Consider the following 25,023-nt stretch of genomic DNA (forward strand, 5'->3'; position numbering starts at 1 on the left):
GATGATGATGCGACGGCGGCCATATTGTGACAGAACAACAACAACACACCAGTTTTACGGGTGGAGAGCAGACAGTGATGAAGCCAATCAGAATGGGGATGATTGGGAGGCCATGATGGACAGAGGACAATGGGCAAATTTGGCCAGGATGCCGGGGCAACACACCTCCTCATTACGAAGGACTTTCTGGGATTTTTAATGAGGACCTATAACTTCAGCCAACGTAATATTGATTATAAGTATTATCTATCAAACCCATTACCTGAACTAATACAAGATCCTTTCAAAAGTAAATTCTCCAATAGAACAAATTTAATATTGGATAACAAAAAGTTGCAATTTGGCAAAGCTGCAGTCAGGTTTTTGGCAGGCTCGGGCATACACAAGCGGCCAATATTGATAAATAGGCTGGGATTTCTCACGCTGAAAAGAAGCCAACCCTCGAGGGAGGAGTAGCCAATCGGAAGCCAAAGGATGGAGACGGCTGATAAAAAGAGGAGAGCGAAGAGGTTATCAGAGCAGAATGACCTCCAGGTGGGCCGAGTCTTCCATCAGACTGCCACTTCCTTCCCTGGCACTATTGTCCTAACACGATTTGTTGGTGGCCTAAACTCCAAAATACTCTTACTCGCTTTGATGTAATGCAATAAAAGCTCCTTATGTGGAAAAAACAGAGGCTTTCGTGAAAAAGTACTGTAATATACCTTGATGGTATCAGATGACAATACAATGGTACTCAATAGTAATGTTTCCATCCACCTATTTTTATGCAAATTTTGGGATATTGCATTAAAAAGGCTGGATGGAAACGGCAAGATGCGCATAAAATCGAAAAATGTGCAAAAATATATGCACTCAATTGAAGTGGATGAGTTTTTGGAGGGAAGATATGTGCATAAACTAAGGTAGAAACACATTTGGTATGTTGTCTCAACAGAGGATGTGATTGGAAAACTTACCAGTGGATCAATTTCCAGCATCTCAAATGTTGGTTTGGTCATTCTGAAATCCCTGAGCCAAAGTCCGCCATCAAAAGGATTTGTTTTATTACCTCCAAGAAGTGTCTCACTTGAAACACCAGTAATCTGAACGTTTTATGCGATATTCCAATTATTCCAACTTTGAATGGAAACATAGCTAATGACTGGTACACTGACACCAAGGTGTTAAAGATCCCCCGTTAAGTCTCTAAGGTATATTGATTTACATTTGAAGTGTTTTAAACCCGCTAATTAAAGCCAGGCCGATATTATCGGCCGATATTAGGCATTTTACAAACTATCGGTATTAGCAGTTATAATGGCCGATAAATGAAAATTTGCTGTGGTTTCAAAGCTCATTAATGAATCTGTTAATGATTTGTTGCGCGTTTCTGAAAAAAAAAATTAAAATATCGGCCGATATATCGGAATATCGGATTTTAAAACCAACGGTATCGGCCTTTAAAATCCTTTTTTTTTTCGGTGGGGCTCTACCGCTAATAATAATTACAGTAATACTAGGAAGAAACACCATTTTAAGGCATGCTTCTCACTGGTGGAAAAAATCTGTGCTGAAGAATTCCTGGGTTTGTAGGTTATGGCTTCTGTGAGAAATGAGTCCCACAGCACTGATATTTTTAGACTTCTGTCACTGTGGCTGTTGTCACTTTTATGTTGGTGGCCTAAGAGTGAGTGATAGCAAACATATACTGTATTTACTACAGCTCAAGGCACCAAGCCTTCTGGGCCAGCACACCAGCGAGACGTCAGAGAAATCAATAGTCACTCACAGACTAAGGAGAATCATTATGACAAGAAGCGTCCTGTTATTCCAGAGTCATTTTAGTCATTGTTTTAATGGCGAAAAGCTGATGTTTCTGGATTTCACTCGATAAAAATAACACTGCTTCTGTTTCCAGATGCAAATCAACGTGTCGGCATTCATCTGCCTGTAATAGTAAAGTCAACATGAAATACATTTGCAACCAATTTCACTTTTTGTACAATTTGTTTTCTTCTTTACCATATGGCGATAATTAAGGGAATCGTTGCCACTTCAGAATGAGTAGCCTACATAAATAAATAAATAAATAATGGCATCACAATGCAAGTTTAACTCTAAGAGTGGAACGTTTTACAGTATCTCTTAAATTGATGTGAAGATGCTTCACATTCAAAGTTTGAAAATTCCATTATGCAATATCTCACAATGTGACTTTTTGGTAATGTATATCACAATTACCCTTGTACTTCCTTTTAGGTGGAAACAGGCTTCTTTACATTAAGACCAGTAATGTTTATAATGTAAAATCAATATGGTCATGAAATTTTAATTTCATGTTGACTTCAAACCCAAAAGCATGACTTGACGTACACTTAGCCTGAATTGTACTTCCCCTCACTTTCCTCCTAAAATCAAACTATCCCTTACGAAAAAGAAGTTTATTCAAGTGTGCCATTAGTATACTTCTTTTAAACTAAAAATAAGAAAGTATACTTTCAGTTTATTTTCCCTGTACTTCTCAGAAGTATACTATATGTACTTCTCAGAAATATACTTCAAATTACACTTAAGTGTACTTGACTTATACTGAGAGAAAAGCAAGTATATTTGTCCTGTTCTTGTACTCAATCTTTTGATCCAGAAATACTTAAAAGTATAATTAAGTATTCAACGCATATTTGTATAAGTATTGCAGTAAAAAAGTAAACTACTAGTATACCCATAAATTCACTTGCAGTACACATGAGATACATAATTATGAACTAGTTGTGCACTTACTGTTACACTTATAGTACACTTAAACATATACTTTTATGTACTAAAAGTGGGCCAATTTAGTCCCAAGCGGTATTAAAATAGTACACTTACAAGTTTACTACTAGTACATAGTGACATTAGTATACTTACTACATAATGTATAGTTAAAAAAATACATGAACATTACTTAAGTATACTACATAAAATGAACTTGAAATATACTTCTTTTTCGTAAGGGATATCATGAGCTCCATCAGAACCAAATGCAATTTGGGGCCTGTTGCGTCACAAAGTGTTTCGAGTCAAAATGTGTTGAAGTGGAGAATGTAAAATTGCTTGTATGCCTCATGAATTGTGTCAGAGTGCATTGCCCTCCTCACATCAACTCACCGCAGCACTCATCGCACTCGGAGAAAGCTTGCGGCCAACAGGGATGCTTTGTGAAATCCCAGCCCTGGAGCATATAAAAGCATTCAGAGACTCGAAGCAAGTGTGAGGCCACAGGGAAATAAGCAAACACTTTTTTTTCTGAAAGGATGCAGGTGGCTAGCGGGCCGCAACGTGGGCTTTTAAATTTGTTTCTTAATGCTCACAACTGAGGGTCTGTGACACAGGCCGGCTGGCAATATGTCCCATGTGTATGGGTGTATTTCCGTAAATACTTTCTAAACAGTCTATGAAGGGCAAAAAGTCAAGCGCTGAACAGAACAGATCTGTGAAGTCTACTGAAACCACTCTAGCCATTAGCCATGTGGTAGGAAGCTGGAGGAAAGTGACATAAATATTGCAGGTTCACATGCGAGTGCATGCAGCTCATGCCCTTTACTGTAAAATTATTAATGAAACAACACATGAGCGACTATTAAATCTAAGTCTACATATTGTAAGCTCTTGTAGTGCATACAGCACATCGGCCCATATTTAGGCTTGTGAACACTTCATGTAAAGTCACGATAACCACACACTTACAATTATCCAACAGATGTCTAATGTGAATAATCCCTGAATGTTCATTTAGTTCAACAGTTTAGGGCTTTAAATACTGTTAAGGGAGTACAGTAGTTCACTTTAAAAAAAAAAAAAACTTTTGCTGATAATTTACTCACCCCCATGTCATCCAAGATGTCTTTCTTTCTTTAGTCGGTTTTTGATGAAAACATTCCAGGATTTTCTCCATATAATGGACTTCATTGGGAACCAAACGGTTCAAGGTCCAAATGAGAGTTTCAGTGCAGCTTCAAAGGGCTTTAAACGACCCCAGACGATAAATAAGTGTCTTATCTAGGACCCTTAAGGAAAAGATTTGTTCATTTTGATAAACGAGTTCGAACAGGAGAGTCACGAACGCTCATCACAGAACAGAGCAAGGCGGCCATTTGAGATAATAAAACTTAAACTTTTTTATGTATTTTTTAAATGACCGGTTGTTTCGCTATATAAGACCCTTATTCATCATCTGGTGTCGTTTAAAGCCCTTTGAAGCTGCACTGAAACTCTCATTTGAACCGTTTGGTTCCCATTGAAGTCCATTATATGGAGAAAATCCTGTAATGTTTTCATCAAAAACCTTAATTTCTTTTCGACTGAAGAAAGAAAGACATGGACATCTTGGATGACATGGGGGTGAGTAAATTATCAGCAAAAGTTTTTTTTAAAAGTGAACTACTCCTTTAACTATTCGAATTGGTGGCAAATTCGTAGGAATTTGCAAAATCTCATCTGTAAATTTTTGTGCTTATCCCCAATGTGCTTACCCTTACAAATGTTTAGGGGTGGACCTTCATGCTTGCTTTTTTCCTAATAATCAAACGTTTTTGTACGTTTGACAATACGGAATTGCCACCTCTTAAAGGAGAACTCCGGCGAACAATGAACCTTTGGTCTAATAAAACATCGGTACATAGTCAACCGTTCTCTGAGATTTGTTTTCATGATAATCGAATGTAAAGAGTTTTATCTCTAAAAACTGTTTAGCGTATAACGCTAGTAATGGGGGCATTGACTAAGTAAAAAGAAATCGCTAGTTTATACCACTAACAAGGCTCAAAATAGCCCCACACTAACACAGTAACATAATGAGGGTCCCTACATGCAAAACGAAGCATTGAGAACTTTGTAAGTGTACAGACCGTTTAATAAGAAGATACTTTATGAAGACAGTTCACTTCATGTATACAGACAGGAGCCATCTTAAAAAATAGTCTCGATAAGTCAAACCACGAACGTCGTGCTGAGTGATCAGAACTGTATGAAGTTCAACGAACTTCTGAACTGTTTGAACGGCGTTCGAGGATCGACTTATCGAGACTATTTTTTAAGATGGCTCCTGTCTGTATACGTGACGTGAACTGTCTTCATAAAGTATCTTCTTATTAAACGGTCTGTACACTTACAAAGTTCTCAATGCTTCGTTTTGCATGTAGGGACCCTCATTATGTTACTGCGTTAGTGTGGGGCTATTTTGAGCCTTGTTAGTGGTATAAACTAGCGATTTCTTTTTACTTAGTCAATGCCCCAATTACTAGCATATACGCTAAACAGTTTTTAGAGATAAAACTCTTTACATTCGATTATCATGAAAACAAAACTCAGAGAACGATTGACTAGGTACCGATGTTTTATTAGACCAAAGGTTCATTGTTCGCCGGAGTTCTCCTTTAACATTTTTTTGCAAGGCCGTTCACAATTCCAATTAAATGCGATCTTTTGTGATCTCCTGCCCTGTGTGAACGTGAAATGACCCAGTTGAGTACTCAACGGTCAACGACGTCACTTGTTGTTTGTGGAAGTAGCTAAACATGGATATCAACAGTATAGCTAGTTTAGCAATATTTAAGTTATTTTCCCAACAGAGCCAGAACAATTACAATCTTCTCACTCCCGCCTACTTCAATGCAGAATAATGACGTTTGTCGCATATCAATGACGTGTGCGTTGGATACATGTGACGTGACTGTTCAAATTAAAGTCGCATTTCAAAAGATCGGATACATATCGGATTTGGACCACATACCCAAGTGGCCTGGGTCGCATTTGAAAAGATCAATGAAACCAGAAACTTTCTGGTTACTGATATCCTTTTTAAATATCAAAAATCGGCTGAATACATTCGAAAACGGTAAAACCCAACTGTTTAACTCTGGGGGAGTGGTAAAATGAGCCAAAAAAAGTGGAGTATCCCTTTAAGCCATTCGTTTTTTCGGCGTGCAACGGTACGCCATTGCATTCAGTTGTTCGCCTTATGCGTCAGATTAAGACGCAGTCAATTATTTGCATTTGTAAAAGTAGAAATTTAGTAGGTTTAGGGGTGGTGTTGGGTTACATTCTCACAATAGTGTAAATAAAATAAATGTAAATTAAAAAACATACTGGTAACATTATAACCCAATTTATGGCCATAAAATTTCCATGCCAATCACAAGTACATGATCCCAAAGCTGTGTCATTTAAAGAAATGGTGCAGCATGCACGTCGAAAAATTACAGTACCCTGTGCATTAAGTGATGCCGAGATGTCCTGAACAAGCGTCAATTTGTGACAAGTTGGGAATAAGAATATGTTGAATACTCAGATACACACTAATGTCATGTTAACATGTATAAAGTCTTGTGGACTAAACCTTTTAAAACCAATTATTGTTTTGCCCCATTTACTTCCATTCTCAGTCTTGTGTTTACAAGTTGTGTTTACAAGAGAAAATGATTGACAGCAAGCTGCAACGTTGGAACGTTCAAGTTTTGATGCTATTTGATGGATTTGATGCTAAGCAATATAACTACCTGTGTATAAGACCAAACGAGAACCTTGGTAAACAGCAAAAATGATGATGGAGAAGAATGAGGTTTGCATTATCCTAGTAGACTAGTGGGATGTCATTAGCTGTGTTTATCTCTGATGCAGAACATAGATAAGGCTGAATAATCCTCTCACATGATTACAGGCTACTGTATAGACTGTTTCTGTTTTAATTGCTGTATCAGTAATCACACACTTCAGAACCAAGGGGCGGGACGCAATTATCACTTCACATGCCATATTTGGACACGTTTACGTTTTGGATACTGCAAGTAGTTCATTTAAATCCCTACGAGAATTGATTTTGATAAATTAGGCTGGGAATTGTATCCTATTCTCATTTGTGGTATAGTGTACATTCCAATTTGCTTTCGGATCTTTTACATGCTCCCGATGTGTGTCTGCCAAAACGCATGTTTTAAGATAATCCGACTTTAATTTCCTAATGTCGTGGGAACAGAGAAGGAAATAGAACATTTCTTGAAATGGAGGAATGGTGGGTAACCTAACACAGCATCCAGTTTACTGTGGAATCTATAGAGTTATCTGCCTCCAGAAAGCTTAATTTAATAATAATAATAATAATAATAATAATATTACAAAATATTGGAGGGAAGAACAGAGAAATACAGAGCAAAATGGTAATGTAGTACTCTACTGAATTGTATTTTATTGTATACTGATATTTCTATTTTATGGCATCAAAATATTTTACACTCTAAAAAATGCTGGGTTGTTTTAACCCGATTTTGAGTTTTAAAAAAATGGGTTAAAAAAACCCAGCATTTTTAACAAATAATGAACTTGAAATTGAAGAGTAATTAAGATACATTTATCATTTGCATTGCATAATTAATACTGATTATATTAAATACGATTATAAATTCGAACTATAATATTGGCATTGAATAGAATAGAATAGAAAAGGGAATATTGATCGCATCAAGCAAACTTGCCAGTAAAGATCTTAAAATTGAAAATGAATAGACAAAGAAAACCTGTTAAAAAGCCTCTCTGCCTGTGCGAAGAGTCGATGCCTGATCGATTCATTGATTATGACTAACAACCTCCTCTGGTTACACAAATGATTTACAAACGCATAGTGCTATACACACTAACAACTAGTCATTATATTGTGCAATGAGGTGTTTTAACGCATTATGCGTTGTTGTAAATCAGATGCCATATGTGAAGCATGACGCAAAGACTCATACCAGCACATGTGGTATGTATAGGCTACTATTGGGCACTTCAGCTCAGACTCACCTGGAACAGTCGCAGTATATTAGCGACCATGATGGACACTGAACTCGCCGAAGCCCCTATGACTCCAATCACCTTTTCGGGTTTGACAAACACCGGGGGCTCGCCGTTCGTACACCTCACATCCGACGTGTCTTTCTGTATGAGAGCTTGCACAAAAGTAAGCGACTGCTCCAAAGCGTACGTGTCTCGCGAACATGTGTCTAAAACCCGAGCCCCTAAAGTGATGTTGGGCAAAAGCTCGTCGTCACTGTTGATTTGGTCCAAGGCGTAAAGCATCGCCTCCAACCGGTGTATCCCGTTCTCCTTCTTGATATCTCCACACGGTTCCCCGGAGACCCCGCGGGCATGGACCGGGAAAAGCCCACCCAGGGTCAAATCTCCCTCAATTCTGATGGAATGAGGAGCGTAGATTTCCTGCGAAAGTGTCACATCCACGAGCGCTTGAATTATCCAAAATACCCGCCATGGAAAGCAAGCCATGTTCTCCTTGTCGTTAGGAAACAGGAAATAAAGGCACTTTTCACAGTATTTACAGGTAAACAAAAACAGATTTGATCTTAATAACGGCCATAGACCTTATCAAAGTAAGATTGATGCGGGAACACGTTGAGGTTTTCTCCAAAAACACCGCGCAAGAAGGATGCGTTATTCCTTGGGAAAGTGCGCATCGTATGGCGACGCTTGTTGCTTAGATATTCTGCATTATTTCTTTTAACAAAGAAAAAGACAGGAAACCCAACTGAACTGCATACAGTACCTTTCAATAATGATTAGTCCTTAAATCAGACACACTTCCACGAAAAACGGATTAAAGTGCAGCGATATTCGACTAAAAAGCGTCCAATCCACGCTGATGTCATAACGCCACTGTAAAACCATCTCGGCTGAGTTGTAACCGATGTATTTTTTTAAAAGAAATAAAGGCGGCAAAAAGTTTTCTTTCTGAATAACGCGTTGCGTATAACGGTCAGGGAAAAACGTTGCTGAAAATCGATGTCAGGTGAGATATCTGTAATCCTCCCGTCGAGGACTTCGCTGAGGCTTTTCGCTCGGAGCAGGTTCTCCTTATTACATTTGAGAGAAAGAAAGAAAGCTTAGGCGATAATACGTCTTTTGGTCTTGCAAAAAAATCCTCACAAGAGACGAGAAGACAGCCTGCGAGTCTCCTCCTCTCTCTTTCGCTCTCCCTCTCCTTCTCTCTCCCTCTCTCTCTCCACCCAGAATCAAATATGGATTTGTCAAATGACTCAACGCACGATCGATGTCGTGTTACTCATCCTGGTCAGCCCTCAAAGAAAACACGCTTCTGTGTGACGCGAATAATAAAGCCATAGTCATTAGACAACGATTAATCGCGAGGAATCAATGTTGCAGTGGAACATAAGTTTTCAACCTCCTTTCAAAAGCTCACGGTAGTTTAACGGTAAAAAAGAAGGCTTCTTAGACGTTTAACCATATTTGAATAAACTCCTCAATCAGTCTGCTGTTCTGACAAAATGGCATTTCGCACGACATTATTTCATCGATGTGGGTTTATACGGAATATGTTTCAGCTCCAGAGACTCGAGTTATTTTTCCTGTTGAATGCAGCGACTGTGGCTGACAGAGGAAATGAATTCTGTCAACATCAATTCATGATTTTACCGCCCCACTATGCTCTCTCTCTCTCTCTCTCTCTCTCTCTCTCTCTCTCTCTCTCTCTCTCTCTCTCTCTCTCTATACAAAATGGAAAGAATATCTCATGGTTTCTGATTATCTTGCTCCTTCTTGAAGGCACTCGTATAAAGGTCCCCCTCCACAACGTTCTGGAGATTTGCCATAGAGAATATTGGGTAACGCTTCCTTTTACAGTGCAGTTACCCATGTAAATAGCCTACTATATACTTATTTTAGTAACTACAATTACTGGGTAATAACTAGCCTACTAACCCTAAACCTACCCCTAAACCTACTGTACCCCTGTTCCATGTAGGCTACTTACCTTATATTAGCCAGTACTTTCTAGGTAAGTACACTGTAAGTACAGTACTGTAAAAGGAAGCGGGTAACGCTTCCTTTTACTTGCACTGTTTGTATATTTGTTTCTCAATACGGCTGTTTTATCAACCTGTCATTTTGCTGAATGTTCCAATGAAAGTGTGTTGGCTATCTATTGCACAAATTACATTTCTCGTACAATTTATACGCCAAAAATAGTTTTTGTGCGCATATGATACGCACTTTATGACGTGTAATACGCATGCACTCCACACTCCTAATTCTACCCAAAGAGTTTACAGTGCGTTTCATTTGCACGGAAAAACTATTTTTCGCGTATAAATGGCACGAAAAATAAAATTTGTGCTATATATACGAATATTGCAGAATACTTAGTAGGCTATTTGAAAACATGAGTGTGGCGAATTTGATAGCATTTATAGTCTACGTTTGGAAGACCAAAATGGCTGCTGAGGTGAAAAACTTCAGTTTTATCAAAATCACAAAGAGTTTTGAATTTGAGTGTAAATTATGTATGAATGGTGACTGGTCAATGTGAAGATGGGACTAGTGTTTAACGGTATGTCTGATTGTAAATTGTAAGATATTTTATTTTGAGATTGTTTAGCACATGCACACTGTAGCACTGCATCGGTAGAATATACAGTAGGCTTATTGCAAAGTCTATGTATGTCTATCTCTAGTTGGCCAGTCCTTAAATGTAAGTGATTTTTACCATCCTTGTGTGGACATTTGGTCCAAATGTATCATAGGTTATTTAAACTGTAGTTTTTACATTTATCATGGAAGAATCTGTTATACTATCTTTAACTAAGCTTACTGAAAGCAACTACAAGCAACTAACCCTCAACCATAACCTAACCGTAACCATAACTCTATAATCAATATTACTTATTTGAGTAAATGTAACTGTATAGTACACAATAATAATTATGAAATCTGATGAAAACAATCATAAACCATATAGCTATCGTCAACATCATTTACATGCTTTCGGTTTTATCCATATATTGCTTAATATACAATCAGATGAAAATAATTCTGAGTAAATGGCCACACAAAATAAAAAGGACACTGTGCAGTCAACACTGCCCTCCCCACAGGATAATGCATCACATTGACCTTAAATAGAGACTCAAGATATTATAGTGTGGAAAAGCATGGTTCCTTAATGCTCACAAGACTTAATATTTCATGCGGCTTTAATCTAAAATGGATACAAACTCAAACTCCCTGTAAGATATGGATTTAATTTATTCATAATACAATCATGTGACATACTCAGACTTTTATAAGGCAGGAATGGATTATTCCTTGTCTTAAATTATCAATAGGCCGCATACGTCCATGATAGCAGAGTGTGATCTATAGCAGCAGATGTCATATTACTGCCACCATAGGATCATCTATTTGGAAATTATGCAAAACCGTGCAAAAAAATAATAATAACTGCCATCCTTCAAGATTAGCATGGTAATACAGATTACATACGCCTGGATACAATTACATATTGACACTTCCTGCAGGTATCCGTATCCAACTCAAACAATTAATCACCGTTGGGGTAAAAAATACATCTAAAATTGTGACCCACGTGCTCTTTGGACTGTAGAGCCTCCTCAAGTGTTAATTTAATTAAACTGCTATCAACGTGAATATGGAGACGTCTGATCATCAGCATGACAGTTAACTACAGAGTAATGTATTAGCATAATTAATCAAGAAAACCTGTTTTAAGGTCCCCATCAGAAAGTTGGCAGGTCCCTTTCCTATTTATTAGCTAGTTAGTTAGCTGGCAGCGATCCACCGGCACCCCCATTGCTCACTACTGTAACAAGGTAATTTAGTTCCTCAAGTATTGTTAGATAGCATAGAGGCGAGCCAAAAGTGTCTTAGGAGAGGGATGGGGACAGAGAAAGCGAGAGCAATTCCTCGAGCATCCCGAGATGGATTCTTTCCTTAAAGGTTTTTGGCCAAAATAGGTTCAGCGAAAGCACACCAGATGAACTTTTTGAAGTTTAACTGAATTGTTGCTGAAACAAAAAGGTACAAAAAGTGGTTGTCACAAGTAGGCTATTTGTAACTTTACGGTCTTATTTAGTTCTTCCTCACCATTGATGGAATTTTCCGTCATTTATGACAAAACGTATTGACGGAAATTTCCAGTAATCCAGAGTACAGAGTCTCTGGATCTTGCTTTTTTAAATGAAACTCACCCACATTAAAGTGTTGATAAAAAGAATGCATGCAGCTTATATAAACAAGTTTTGAAATGTTCTTTCATTTGATATATTACATGTTATTATTGGTGCTGTCAAACTAATAAAATATTTAATTGCGATTAATCGCATTAATGTCATAGTTAACTCGTGATTAATCGCACATTTTAATCTGCTCTAAATGATTTCTTTTTGTCCCATTATTTTTTCTCAATTTAATGCTCTTATCAACATGGAAAAGAAGTCACATCAGCTGTGTGTGTTGTAAAAAATAATCCAGTAAAAAAAAACCGGTAAACTACTGGCAGCCGTGGTTGCCAGCATCATACCGTAACTATACGGTGTGTTACTGTTTTTGTGTTAGAGCATAGAGCTGTTAAATTAAAGTTTTGTACTGTAGATGAATACACGGTATTTAGCTGTTAATTTCAAAAACAGTAACACACCGTATTTTTATGGTATGATGCTGGCAACCACAGCTGCCAGTAGTTTACCGTTTTTTTTACAGGATTATTTTTTACAGTAGACTGGACGTGCTGTGATGATGATAGCTCAGTTCACAACGACAAAACACACAGATCACTTCTTGTTGATGAAATTTGACAACTTTTAAAAGTAAAATATCCATTCAGAATCTAATTGCCATCCATTTCGGCGTCTCGCGCTCGCCATCCACTCAAAATGTAACGTTAACCAACTATTTGGCAGCTCGCAAGCCCAAACGAGTGTGTGCGGCGTGCCTGTTGTTTTGTTTACGATCTAGCTAGATCTGCTTGTGCTTTGGTCGACAAAGCAACAAAACGTCCTCGCGTGGTGAAAGCCATTGAAATAAATGGGTTTCAGAGCGCAGCGCCGCGTCCTGTTGCATAAGCATGTGAAAAAAAAAATTCAAAGTTTGCTTGGACAAAAATACCGTTAATCGCGCAATAAAAAAAATTGACACCATTAAATGGGTTTGCGTTAACGCCGTTAATAACATGTTTAACTGACAGCCCTAGTTATTATACAACAAAATAAGCTGGGAGCCATGAATAATTGTTAAAATTATATAAAAAAATAATAATAATGCTGGTGGTGACTGGCAACTTTATAAAAAAAAAAATAATAATTTTAAAAACCTGGCAGGACGAGTACAGTATACTATAGGCTACTTTCATAGCATTAATAAACTATTTTTTTTAATAATGACTACTACTATGCATTTTCATGTTCCCATCATAATTCTTTTTTAATTATTATCTAAGTCATGTCTATTAAAAAGCAATAAGTTGGACATTTGACCAATTAACTGGTGTGTCTTGTAATTCATTTGATTACAATTTTTGAATCCCTTGAAAATCCTAATTGGAAAAAAAAAAATTATCCAAGGTATCTGGACATATACTCCCAAATAAAATGTGACATGGAAATAATTAATGTTTTCAATTGATCTAAAATCTAATTGTAAAGATATAATTACATAATCAAATTAATTAGAAGAGACACTGCTGAACTATTCAAATGTCCAAATTATTGCTTGTATCAATATTTCCAGGAGAGCCAGAAGTCCCACATTTCAAGTGATGGCACATGAGAGTCTCAATGAACGGCATTGTTCTGGAGAGTCAGTTTTTACCTAGGAGACAGACACGCCGGCCACCCAGTTTAATAAGCGCTGGATGAGAAAGATTGCTTTTACTAGCCAGTGTGGAATCGTTCATCACTTTAGACCTCTTTAACACTGCTCAGCCGCTGACAAGAAACAGCAGGTAACCAATTCATGTCCTGCTGGTGCTGATGAGGGCCTGGGGAAAGCCTCTACAAACCAGATCCCAAAACAAGGACATCCTCTTTTACACCAAAACACAATCCACTAGCAGGTGATCTGTGTGTGGAAAATAAAGCAGTGGACGTCCGATGTATTGACTTCTTTTGTTCATTCCATATTTTCTGCGGTCTGAAAGATGATTTAAAACCCATCTCTGCAGAGTTTTAAGACAATGAGGTGTGTCTTGTATAAATACAGGCTAAAGATATAGTTCATCCAAACATTATTTATTTTTATTTACTTTTATGCATTTATCTGTGGTCAATACAAAACATTTTATTCAAACATCTACATTAAAAAAATAATTCATTAAATAATTACATAATTGTAATTATATTCAATGCCAGATTTCTGTTTCATATGGCTTTATTGAACTACCACAAACAGTTTAGTAATCCACTTTACAAAGTAGGCTATATGTAAGGAATAATTGATGATGGGGTGTTGAATTATTAAAAAAATAATGCACACCTGAGGTGGTAATGCGGATACTGTGTGAAACGTAGTTACACCTGCAGTGTGCATTATTTTTTTAATAGTTCAACGGCCCAGAATCAATTATTATATAAAGCTAAAACTCATGCAGAGATATTCACCTTATTTTTCAATTCAGTAAGTTGTTCTGTGGATGTGTGAGACTTCCAATTTATTAGCTGCTATACAGTAAATAATTATAAGAAAAGCTAATTACCACAAACCAATGTGTTTTTATTACAAAAAAACAACATATTATAGCAAATATCAGGTTGCAATATCAAGAAGCTTAACGGACTGTTTTTGTACAGCTAGAATTACTGGAAGCGACTGTCAATGGGACCCTCAAACAAAAAAAAAAATGGTTGCACCCACTCTTACGTTGAAAATGAAGTGGATAATACAGCTTCGGGGTTCCCTTTCATTGTCACTTCGAGTTATGTCAAATGACGACAAATGGGGTTAGAAGCCTCTCATCTTCGAAAGAAATAAAATGAGCCAATGGCAAGGAAATGCCTTGGCAAAGAAATGCCATGGGTGTGCAAAATTTGCATGGCGTAACTCTGCCCCACCGTATGGGTATAAAAGGTAGGACGCCACAATATGCAGATATGTTTTTGCTTCGGACCCTAAGAAGTTATTTTCACTCCTGCAGCCTATTCTCTGACTATCTTCAAGAATCTTCTAGACGACCAGCTTCCAGTCGGGCTTCGATCACATTCAGACAGCATTCGAGGACAACACTGCCACAGTAGAGTACATCAACCATCAAGGTGGGCTACGCTCCCACCGTAGGTCGCAAATCGTCCGCCACCTACTCGTGGAGTCAGAAGCATCTAAGGTCACTTTGAGTCATTCCCGAAGCCCTGAAATGTGGAGCCGATGAGCCCCTCCCGGGAGAATGGCAACTCCAGCTGATTTGGGACCAGTTTGGGGATGCTCAGATCTGTTTGCCTCCCACAACTCACCCCATTGCGCCCTGTTTTACTCCCAGACCAAGGGCATGCTCTGCACGGACGCACTGGTGCACAGCTTGCCACGGAGCTTCCGCAAATATGCGGTTCCCCCAGTGAGCCTTCTTGCGCAGACCCTGTGCAAGATCAGGGAGGACGAGGAGCATTCTGGTCATGCCACACTGGCCCACCCGGATCTGGTTCTCCAAACTTGTACTCCTCGCGACAGCACCCCCCTAGCCAATTCCTCTGAGGAAGGACCTCCTTTCTGAGGGACGGGGCACCGTATGGCACTCTCGTCCCGATTTTTGGAACCTCCACTTGTGGCTCCTGGACAGGACGAGGTAGGTTTGAGTAGCCTACCCTACCAGCGGTAGTGGCTACCATCACTTCCGCAAGAGCATTGTCCTCGAGACATATCTACGTGTTGTAGAACCTCTTCGTCAACTGGTGCTCTTCTCACCAGATTAGTGTCATGCTTTCCTTCCAGCAAGATGGGTTGGAGCGAAGGCTGTCTCCCTGAAACCCTGAAAGTGATTGTTGTCACTATCGCCGCACATCATGACGCAGTTGAAGGTAAGTCTGTGGGAAAGCACGACCTGATCGTCAGGTTTCTGAGAGGAGCGAGGAGACTAAATCCTTCTTGCCCTTCTCTCGTTTCCTATTAAAACCTCAGTGGTTTTAACTGCACTTCAGAGTGCCCCTTGACCCTTTGCAGTCAGAGGAGCTTAACTTCCTCTCTATGAAGACAACGCTCTGCACTGGCCTCCATCATGAGGGTAGAGGACCTGGGTAGAGGACCTTCTCCGTTGACGAAGAGTGCCTGGAGTTCGGGCCGGCCTACTCTCATGTGATCCTGAGACCTCGGCCTGGGTATGTGCCCAAGGTTCCCACCACTCCCATTCAGAACCAGATGGTGAACCTGCAAGCGCTGCACCTGGAGGAGGCAGACCCAGCCTTGGCACTGCAGTTCACACTCTCCAGGCCTATTTAGACAGGACGCAGTGTTTCAGGACCTCAGGCCAACTCTTTGTCTGATATGGTGGGAAGCTGAAGGGAAAGGCTCTCTCCAAGCAAATATTGTGTCACTGGAAAGTGGGCGCCATTGCTTTGGCTTACCAGCAGCAAGTTCAACCGTGCCCCCTTGGTGTGACAGCCCACTCCACCCGGAATGTGACTTCCTCTTGGGCTCTAGCGCATGACGCCTCGTTAACAGACATCTGCAGAGCTGCAGGCTGGGTGACACCCAACACATACGCCAGATTCTACAATCTCTGAGTAGAGCCTGTGTCCTCTTGTGTACTCGTTTCAACCAGCCAGTACTAGGACCCGCTCAGGTGTCTTCGCTTGCCCACCATTCCACTCCATGGACTGGAGACATGCGATAGAGCTTCGCCAACAAGCCCTGAGTTCCTCTAGCACGGCTGACGTCGACGCCAGTGTCTAGTGCCTGGGCATTGGCTAGGTGCCTCCATGGGCATGTTCCCCCCCCTCTGGGGCGACATCCACATGTCTATTTCCACTGTAAGCCTGATAATGTGTCTATTCCTTGGAAAGACACCTTGCCTTCCCTGGGGTTGAAATATTCCACATTTCAGGCTGGACACTCCAGTTACCCATATGCACCCTCCTCCCAGGTCATATGTGTATTCTGTGAGTCCTCCCTTCAGGCAGTACCAGTGTACCTTGGTATTCCTGTGTTATGTAGGAGTCCTTCATCCGTGGTAGTCTCATGACAGGGAGATCAGACTTACACAGGGCACTGGGAACCCCATTTGTCATCATTCGATGTAACTCGAAGTAACAACGAAAGGGTACATCTCGGTTACGGATGTAACCCTCATTCCCTGAGTGGGGATTGGAGACTTTACGTCTCCCTGCCATTTCCGCTGTACCACTGGAACAGCCGAGTTCAGTCTTGCCCCCTCAGCGAAGAAAAATATATCTGCATATTGTGGCGTCCTTCCTTTTATACCCACGAATTTGCATAGGCCATGCAAATACAACAGACCCATGTCATTTCCTTGCCATTGGCTTGTTTTATTTCTTTCATAGACGAGAGGCTTCTAAGCGAACCCCATTCGTTGTCATTCGACGCAACTTAATGCTCTATTCGTGCCTCCTTATGTAAACTTTTATATTGGCTAGACTGAGACTTGAGAACAGTTTTACAGCCATGCAAACTAATAGTAATGAAGGTAATAATATTAATGGTGGTAATGAAACACACACTCACCAAAAAGTGTCACCAAAATAAATGGCTTTGGCTGTAAGAATAATTATAAAATATTATCATTTTCCATATTAAAAAAATGTGCATTCATATTTCAGAACTGTTGGAAACAAGTGTACCATGTCCAACATGCTAAATAATTCAGCAATCCATTTTAAAAGTGGGTTGTGTTCCCCAGAGGATGCTTAATTGTAAATCTGGTCTCAAGAAAATAAACCTGGTCTAACAGCCCACATGATATTGTTAAAAAACAATATAAATTATTCATGAACAGATCAAACAAAAGCTTTTCTTCTGTCAGAGTGTGAAAAGTGGGGGGGGGGGTTCATGGTCAGAGGTCACTCACAGTAAAGGGTAGATCTTAGATCACACTGCAGAAGGCCTTTCAAAACACCAAAACCCTCGTTCCCCGAGTAGAAAACGGAGACGTTACGTTGTCACGACGAATGGGGTTTCGCTTAGAAAGCCTATCAACTTCGAGAAATATAAAACGAGCCAATGGCAAGGAAATGCTATGGGTGTGCAGAATTTTCTTAGAGTAACTGCTTCCCACCTAATGGGTATAAAAGGAAGGATGCCAGCAACATGCAGACATATGTTTTCGATGCGGAACCAAGTGTATTCTTCACTCCACAAGCCATTCTGAGTTTTCGCTTTTCGTGACGAGTTACTCTCCAGGTGTTGGTGTGATGGCGAATTCCAGCGAGATTCACATTGCCTGCTGATCTGTGTAGTGATGGGCAGACGTGTGTTTTCTCCCATTTGCAGAGACTATTTCCTCTCACTTTAGAGTTACGTGCAATACATCTTTCCAAAACAACAGTGAAAGATGTCTCATTCATGCACGTCTGGTTGCGGTCGGATCGTTTCTAAATCTGATGGGCACAATAGCAGCTTTGAGTGTTTGGGAATTGATCACGGTAAAGCAGCTTTTGTAGATGGTTCATATTCTCACTGCGGGAACATGACCACTGGGGTAGAGACTCATGCCATGGCCATCCTGCAAGTTTATCAGGCATGGATGCATGGAAACCTCATTCATCGTCACAACGTAACTTGTGACTATGAAAGGGAACTTACATAACTCATGAAATATTTTATAGGGAACCTTACTTGTATGTAGTTTTTTAGATATTTGAGTCAATGTGTACTTAATAAAGTGGCCAGTGAGTGTTTAACATATTAGTCTTCATTGTCGATAGAACAAACAAAGTCAAAATACTGTGTTTTAGTAGGTATTTTTTGTACAGAGCAGCTAAGTGCTGGTGAAACATAAATATAAACATATTTGGGTTGTAATATCGACAATCTTCCTATAACTGTTAATTACCTGTCCTTATCTAGTGTGATTTGACAAGCGGTGTAATCTCCACTGTAATCTCAGCTGTCCGCACTGTCATAATACACCACTAACACTCGCCTTCTTATGCATGTTTGAAAAGCGTGTACAAGTAAAAAAATCGCCAAACTCTTTTATTCGCCTGTATCTATGAAGAAAATCCTCAAATCCATCTTACTCATGCATGAGCCTTTAAATCCCCCCGCAATCTTTCCCTGAGGGGCCTGGGAGGTTGTTTATGTGGGTGGTTTTGGCAAAATCACAGTATTCATTTGATTTAATGAAAACCTCAAGTTTTACGCCTCTAGCAAAGAGCACAGAATTTGGAGCGTAATTGAACAATACAACAGCGTCTGTGAGAATAGCTGCCTTTCGTCAACGTTAGAGTAATTAAGCGAAACTCCACCGAGGGGCAGCAGGTAAATAGCCTGGCCTTATACTCCAACACACATTTAATTACTTTGCATGGATAAAATGCTTGTAAACTTGAATGAAATTTTTAAAAACATAAGTGGTTTATGCGGTTTAGCCAATGCAATTGCGATGATTGTGGCAAATTGGAGTTAAATGACCACATGAAATTGCTTGACGAGTGCACTCGTCGTGCGAAACGCCAAGTCAAAAATATGAATAAATACTACAATAGTAAATGCATAATATACTGCAGTTGACCTCAAAACTAACAGGCGTTGTCTAACACCGAAAAAAACTTTTAGGGGATAGTCTTTAAAGGGATAGTTCACTTTTAAATTAATTTTTGATGTTTTAGCTTACCTCAAGGGCATCCAAGATGTAGGTGTCTTTGTTTCCACAGTATTTTCAATTTTGAAATTTTTCAGTCAAACCGTTGTTGTCTCTCAGTCATACATGCACTGGACGAAAAGGGGGTCCACCAAAAAGCATGCACAGAGAAGTCAAAATTAAACATGATTTAATGACTCGTAAATGTAAGTACACATTGATGGCCTAAGACACGAAACGAGCGGTTTGTGTGAGAAAACGAACAGTATTTATATCGTTTTTACCTCGTGTAATCACAGTGACGTCCAAGTGATCTGAATCAGTTGTGCAATGTCCAACTGAACCGAACTGAATCAGTTCAATGTTACGCCGTAAGTGATCGTTTGCGTGTGACGTCACTCAATATTTACGCGGAGATTTCGGAAGTTTTACCTTTTACTAAACATATTTAGATATATCGAAATCGTCTTCCATTGCGATTTCCCGTATATTTAAATATGTTTAGTGAAAGGTAAAACTTCCGAAATCTCTGTATAAACAAAGAGTGACGTGACGCAGACCGAAGCGCCCGTGCCGCCAGATCATTTTGTCATGGCTATGATTACAAGAGGTAAAAAAAACGATATAAATATTGTTCGTTTTCTCACACAAACCGCTCGTTTCGTGTCTTAGGCCATCAATGTGTACTTACATTTACGAGTCATTAAATCATGTTTAATTTGGACTTCTCTGTGCATGCTTTTTGGTGGACCCCCTTTTCCTCCAGTGTATGACTGACAGACAACAACGGTTTGACTGAAAAATGTCAAAATTGAAAATACTGTGGAAACAAAGACACCTACATCTTGGATGCCCTTGAGGTAAGATAAAACATACCAAAAATTCATTTCAAAGTGAACTATCCCTTTTATAAGCTCTGGCAGACTTAGGTGTAAATTCCTGCACTGGCAACAATGGAAGTTGGTTTCAGGAAAGCAAAGAGTATTTACCATTTTTCCGTTACGCAGCAGTTACATGCTTTTATGATTCTGCTCATTGGCACCAGCTGTTCGACAATCTGTTCTTTTCCAGACAAGTGCCGTTGTGTTTATTTATTTATCTGCAAACCAAATTGAGGCCTACGAGGTCTGCTTGGAAACCTGTCGTCCGTTCAAATAAGTGTGCAGTCCTGTGTCTGATGTTGACGTTGATGGATCACCATCAATCGGATTAGCCCTTTGATATTCCATTATCGAGTCAAGAACTGAGGACGCAAATTTGATCAAGCAAGTCGCATGACTGTACAGTGAATGCACACTGAGACCATGACTGGCTCGATTATGAAACCTGCCCCCTTAGAAAAACTGAGGTGCATTCAATATACCATCATTATCTGTGCGATGCGGAACATGCATGACTGGTAGGAAATGAGTCATGTACATCTGAATACATACAGAGCATATGCTTATCAAATCCATGTGTTTTATGTCTAACTATATTTATTCCACAGCAGTTCTTAATCATAAATGAAATACATTGGAAAAAACTGCAACATCTAATCACTCTTGCGCTTTCATATACATACAGTCACATATCATCCACAATCTGCATATTGCAGCATCTCTCAGACCTTAAAGCACTGCAATATGCCACAGTTTTTCTGTTGTTCTGTTTTTGTGAGGCATATTTTACATGATCATTATAGTTCATTTATATTCATTATGTCTGCACAAGGTGACTAGGTGGTTTCTCTAAATAAGTTGCTGGTTACAAAAGAGAAAAAACAGCTTAAAAACAAGTTAGCTACAGCCTTTTCACACATTAATAGTTTTTTTTAAAAAGATATTATGCAGATTAAAATGAAATAATGTGGGAAAATGTGTTCCATTTCATTTATAAATAAATATACATTCATTTCAGCTCTCTCATTCTCAATGATAATTGTAGTTATTTGTTTATAAAAAAAAAAACAAGAAAAAAAGGTTAATGGGGAAGGCAAAATGCTTCGTTCACTTTCGAGGGAACTCGCGGTGTGTCGATGATGCTTTGGGAACGCCTCCGCACGTTTACGTCTGAAGCACGTATGTCAACTAGTCCAATGGTGGTGATGTCGTGACGAGGAAGGTATAAAAACACATCCGGTGCGCAGTGTTGGGGAAGCTACTCTGAAACTGTAGTTTGACAAGCTACAAGCTACTCGTAAGTTAAAGTAGTTAAAGTACAGTCAAGCTACTCTTTTGGAAAAGTAGTTAGCTACACTACAAGTTACTATCAAAAAGTAGCTAGCTACATTGAAACTACTTTCGCTTTTTTTGAACAACGTATATTATTAATAACTGAATAAGTGTCTAAGAAAGGACAGAAGGGGACAACAATACTTTTGTAAATCATAATTTTATTGCATTGTTTTAAACACTAAATGTTTTACTTGTAAAATATTTAGTGTTTAAAACAATGCAATAAAATTATGATTTCAAAAAGTATTGTTTTATTACAGACAACACCCAAATATCTCAGAATGTTTGTCAAAAGTGCAAAATTGCAACAAATAGCCTACAACATTGCAAGAAAAAAATATACATCCAACGTAAATTGCATGTAGAACATTTTCTCAAAAATACCGATTGAACTTGGATAAATAAGGCCATGGATAATTAACTTTAGTTGTTTCTCCATCCTCCAAATCTTCCGTCACATCTTGCTCCATCATCATGTGTGTGTCAACACACTTCTGTACGTCAGTGAACCGTTAGCCGCAAGATGCGTGATTAAACAACAGGTGGCGGTAATGGCAAAAAATGAGTTTGTAATCTAAAAAGAAGAAGAAAATCCTTGCATCGCGCCGATTCGCGCAGACTCGACGACAAACGCTATGTAGCTTTTGCTCGAGCTACACCGCTACTTGCTGCAAAAAGTAGTTAGCTACTGGAAAAGCTACACTGTTTAAAAAGCAACTGAGCTACAGCCAAGCTACTGAAAAATGTAGTTAACTTAGTAGCGTCGCTACTTGTAGTTAACTACTCCCCAACACTGCCGGTGCGTTACTCGCCTTAGCTTTTGTGCCTCAGCAAAGCACTCGGTCTCAAAACTCGCTGATTCTGGAGTAATCCGAGCAGTTAGCAGTTCGGCATGGAGATGTCGTCCTTGCTTATATGAAGAGATTGGTGTTGAGACTCAATACCAAGAAGAGGGTGCTTTTTCCACTACAGAGAACCACTTTCCTTGGTGTGGTATGTGATTCAATCATGATGTGGGCCACACTATCGCTCGCTAGTGAAGCTGCTATTCTGGGGTGCGTTTCCCGTACAACGACGTAGTTCGCTGATTCACTACCATAGTACGATGCATCGTTGGAAAAATCAACTAGCTAGTTACGACTGTTTCCTAAAACCCACTGTCGCAAAGTATCGTTCAACCACGTTGGTTTCGCAAGTGGTGGAGTAATAACTACTTTTAATGAAACTGTTTGAGATCCAATTAACGCTAGATTTGTTTTATATAAATTAAAGACATGTCATCTGAGGACTATTTCTAATTGTTCTCAGTTGTTTTGCTTTATTACCAGACTCAATATTTGGCTCGTTCTTGCATAGTAGAGCACGTTCGCACATGCGCACTCTTCAAACACGTTACTTCAAATCTGTTGACAAACTAAAAGGCGTAAATTCCATTTGTATGTATTCTAAATAAACGGTTGTACTGAATGTCAGCTTGCTTATTTTGTTCAAGATAAAGATTTATTACCTCAAAATGTGATGCAATATAGAAACGATGCCTCCAACCACAGGTCGAGAGCTGTCGTTCAAACCACACAACTTTGCGATGCTGTTTGCGAATGTTCGTTGGAACGATGGTTTTGGGAAACACCGACTCGTTGAACTGTGCTGATAATGACGGAACTTGCGACCATAGTTGGCTAACGATGCTTTCGGGAAACGCAACCCTGGTGTAGATAGATTGATTATCTGCTCTTGTAATAATAATTTGCGTGAAGAGAAAAACAAGCTGTTGGTGTTTTACGGTGTCTCCGTAGTACTCACTTTCATTGTGTAAGAAACAAAATCTTCTCCTTTTGTGTTCTTAAAAATAAATTACTACTTTGTGATTTTAACATACATGTGTGCCGTCCTACAAAGCCATTGGTAAGAGATTTTTTGAATGTAATTGATTCTTTTAATCTAATACAACATGTGCACAAACCCACTCATGTTCATGGTCATATATTCTAGACTTAGTTTTGACTTTTGTTCTATTGCTGATGTTGAAAAATCAGATTGTTGACACCACATGAAATTGAAAAACCTCGAGATCAAAGTCAACTACGACAGGCTGGAGCTATAGAGCACTTCAAAAACTTATTTTACAAAATAAAATCTTTTTCTTTAATGGACAGTTTTTCCCTTAATATGGATTTAGACTCCTCACTCGAGGTACTATATTCCATTTGTCTACCCTTTTTGGACTCAGTAGCCCCACTACCAGTGGCAACTTGTCAATAGAGGGCATTAAAATTCCAGAAATATACATGTATGCAAAATGAATATAAAATGTATATAAAAATGAAATATATATATATATATATATATATATATATATATATATATAAAATAAGAGCAAGAGCTTTTAATGAGAGCCTCAGCATTTAATAAAAACTGCCTTTAATCAGTTATCTATTTTCTACGTTTTTCAATATGTTTCATACGGTTTCATGGGCGAGGGATGTCGGACGAATGGATGTTTATCTGAGTCCTTACATTTTCAGTCAGCATGTGACCTGAAGATGGTCTCTAATTGGTTTCTGGGGTCCGATCTGGGGTGCGTTTCCCGTACAACGACATAGTTTGCTGCTTCACTACCATAGTACGATGCATCGGTGGAGAAATCAACTAGCTAGTCACGACTGTTTACCGAAACCCATTGTCGCAAAGCATCGTTCAACCACGTTGGTTTCGCACGTGGTGGAATAATAACTACTTTTAATGAAACTGTTTGAGATCCAATTAACGCTAGATTTTTTTTTAAGATAATTTACAAACATGCCATCTGAGGACTATTTCTAAATGTTCTCAGTTATTTTGCTTTATTACCAGACTCAATATTTGGCTCGTTCTTACACAGTAGAGCACGTTCGCACTCTTCAAACACTTTACTTAAAATCTTTTGACAAACTAAAAGACGAAAATTACATTTGTATGTATTCTAAATAAACGGTTGTACTGGATGTCAGCTCGCTTATTTTGCTCAAGATAAAGATTTATTACCTCCAAATGTCATGCGATATAGAAACGACACCTCTAACCACAGGTCGAGAGCTGTCGTTCAAACCACATAAATTTGCGATGCTGTTTGCGAATGTTTGTTGGAACGATTGTTTCAGGAAACACCGACTCGTTGAACTGTGCTGATAACGACGGAACTTGCGACCATAGTTGGCTAACGATGCTTTCGGGAAACGCACCCCTGATTGGTTCTCGTCA

General features: G+C 39.1%; 1 protein-coding gene across 4 annotated transcripts in view; it reads right to left on the reverse strand.

The window, feature by feature from the left end:
• Positions 1 to 25,023, reverse strand: part of grm7 (glutamate metabotropic receptor 7) — a 293,924-nt gene that overhangs the window by 229,282 nt on the left and 39,619 nt on the right. For 2 of the 4 annotated variants that reach the window (XM_089118019.1, XM_089118020.1), the window contains exon 1: positions 7,804 to 9,388. The exons of 1 other annotated variant lie outside the window; for it this stretch is intronic. In XM_089118019.1, coding sequence (XP_088974145.1) covers positions 7,804 to 8,283 — 480 coding nt within the window. In that variant the 5' untranslated portion in view covers positions 8,284 to 9,388. Of the gene's footprint in view, positions 1 to 7,803; positions 9,389 to 25,023 lie in introns of those variants that run through there. One more of the 4 variants, XM_089118022.1, reaches the window with a different exon arrangement.

Source organism: Pimephales promelas, chromosome 2 (genome assembly GCF_988280905.1).
Source record: "Pimephales promelas chromosome 2, fPimPro1.hap1.1, whole genome shotgun sequence".
In the NCBI taxonomy this organism is placed as follows: Eukaryota; Metazoa; Chordata; class Actinopteri; order Cypriniformes; family Leuciscidae; genus Pimephales; species Pimephales promelas.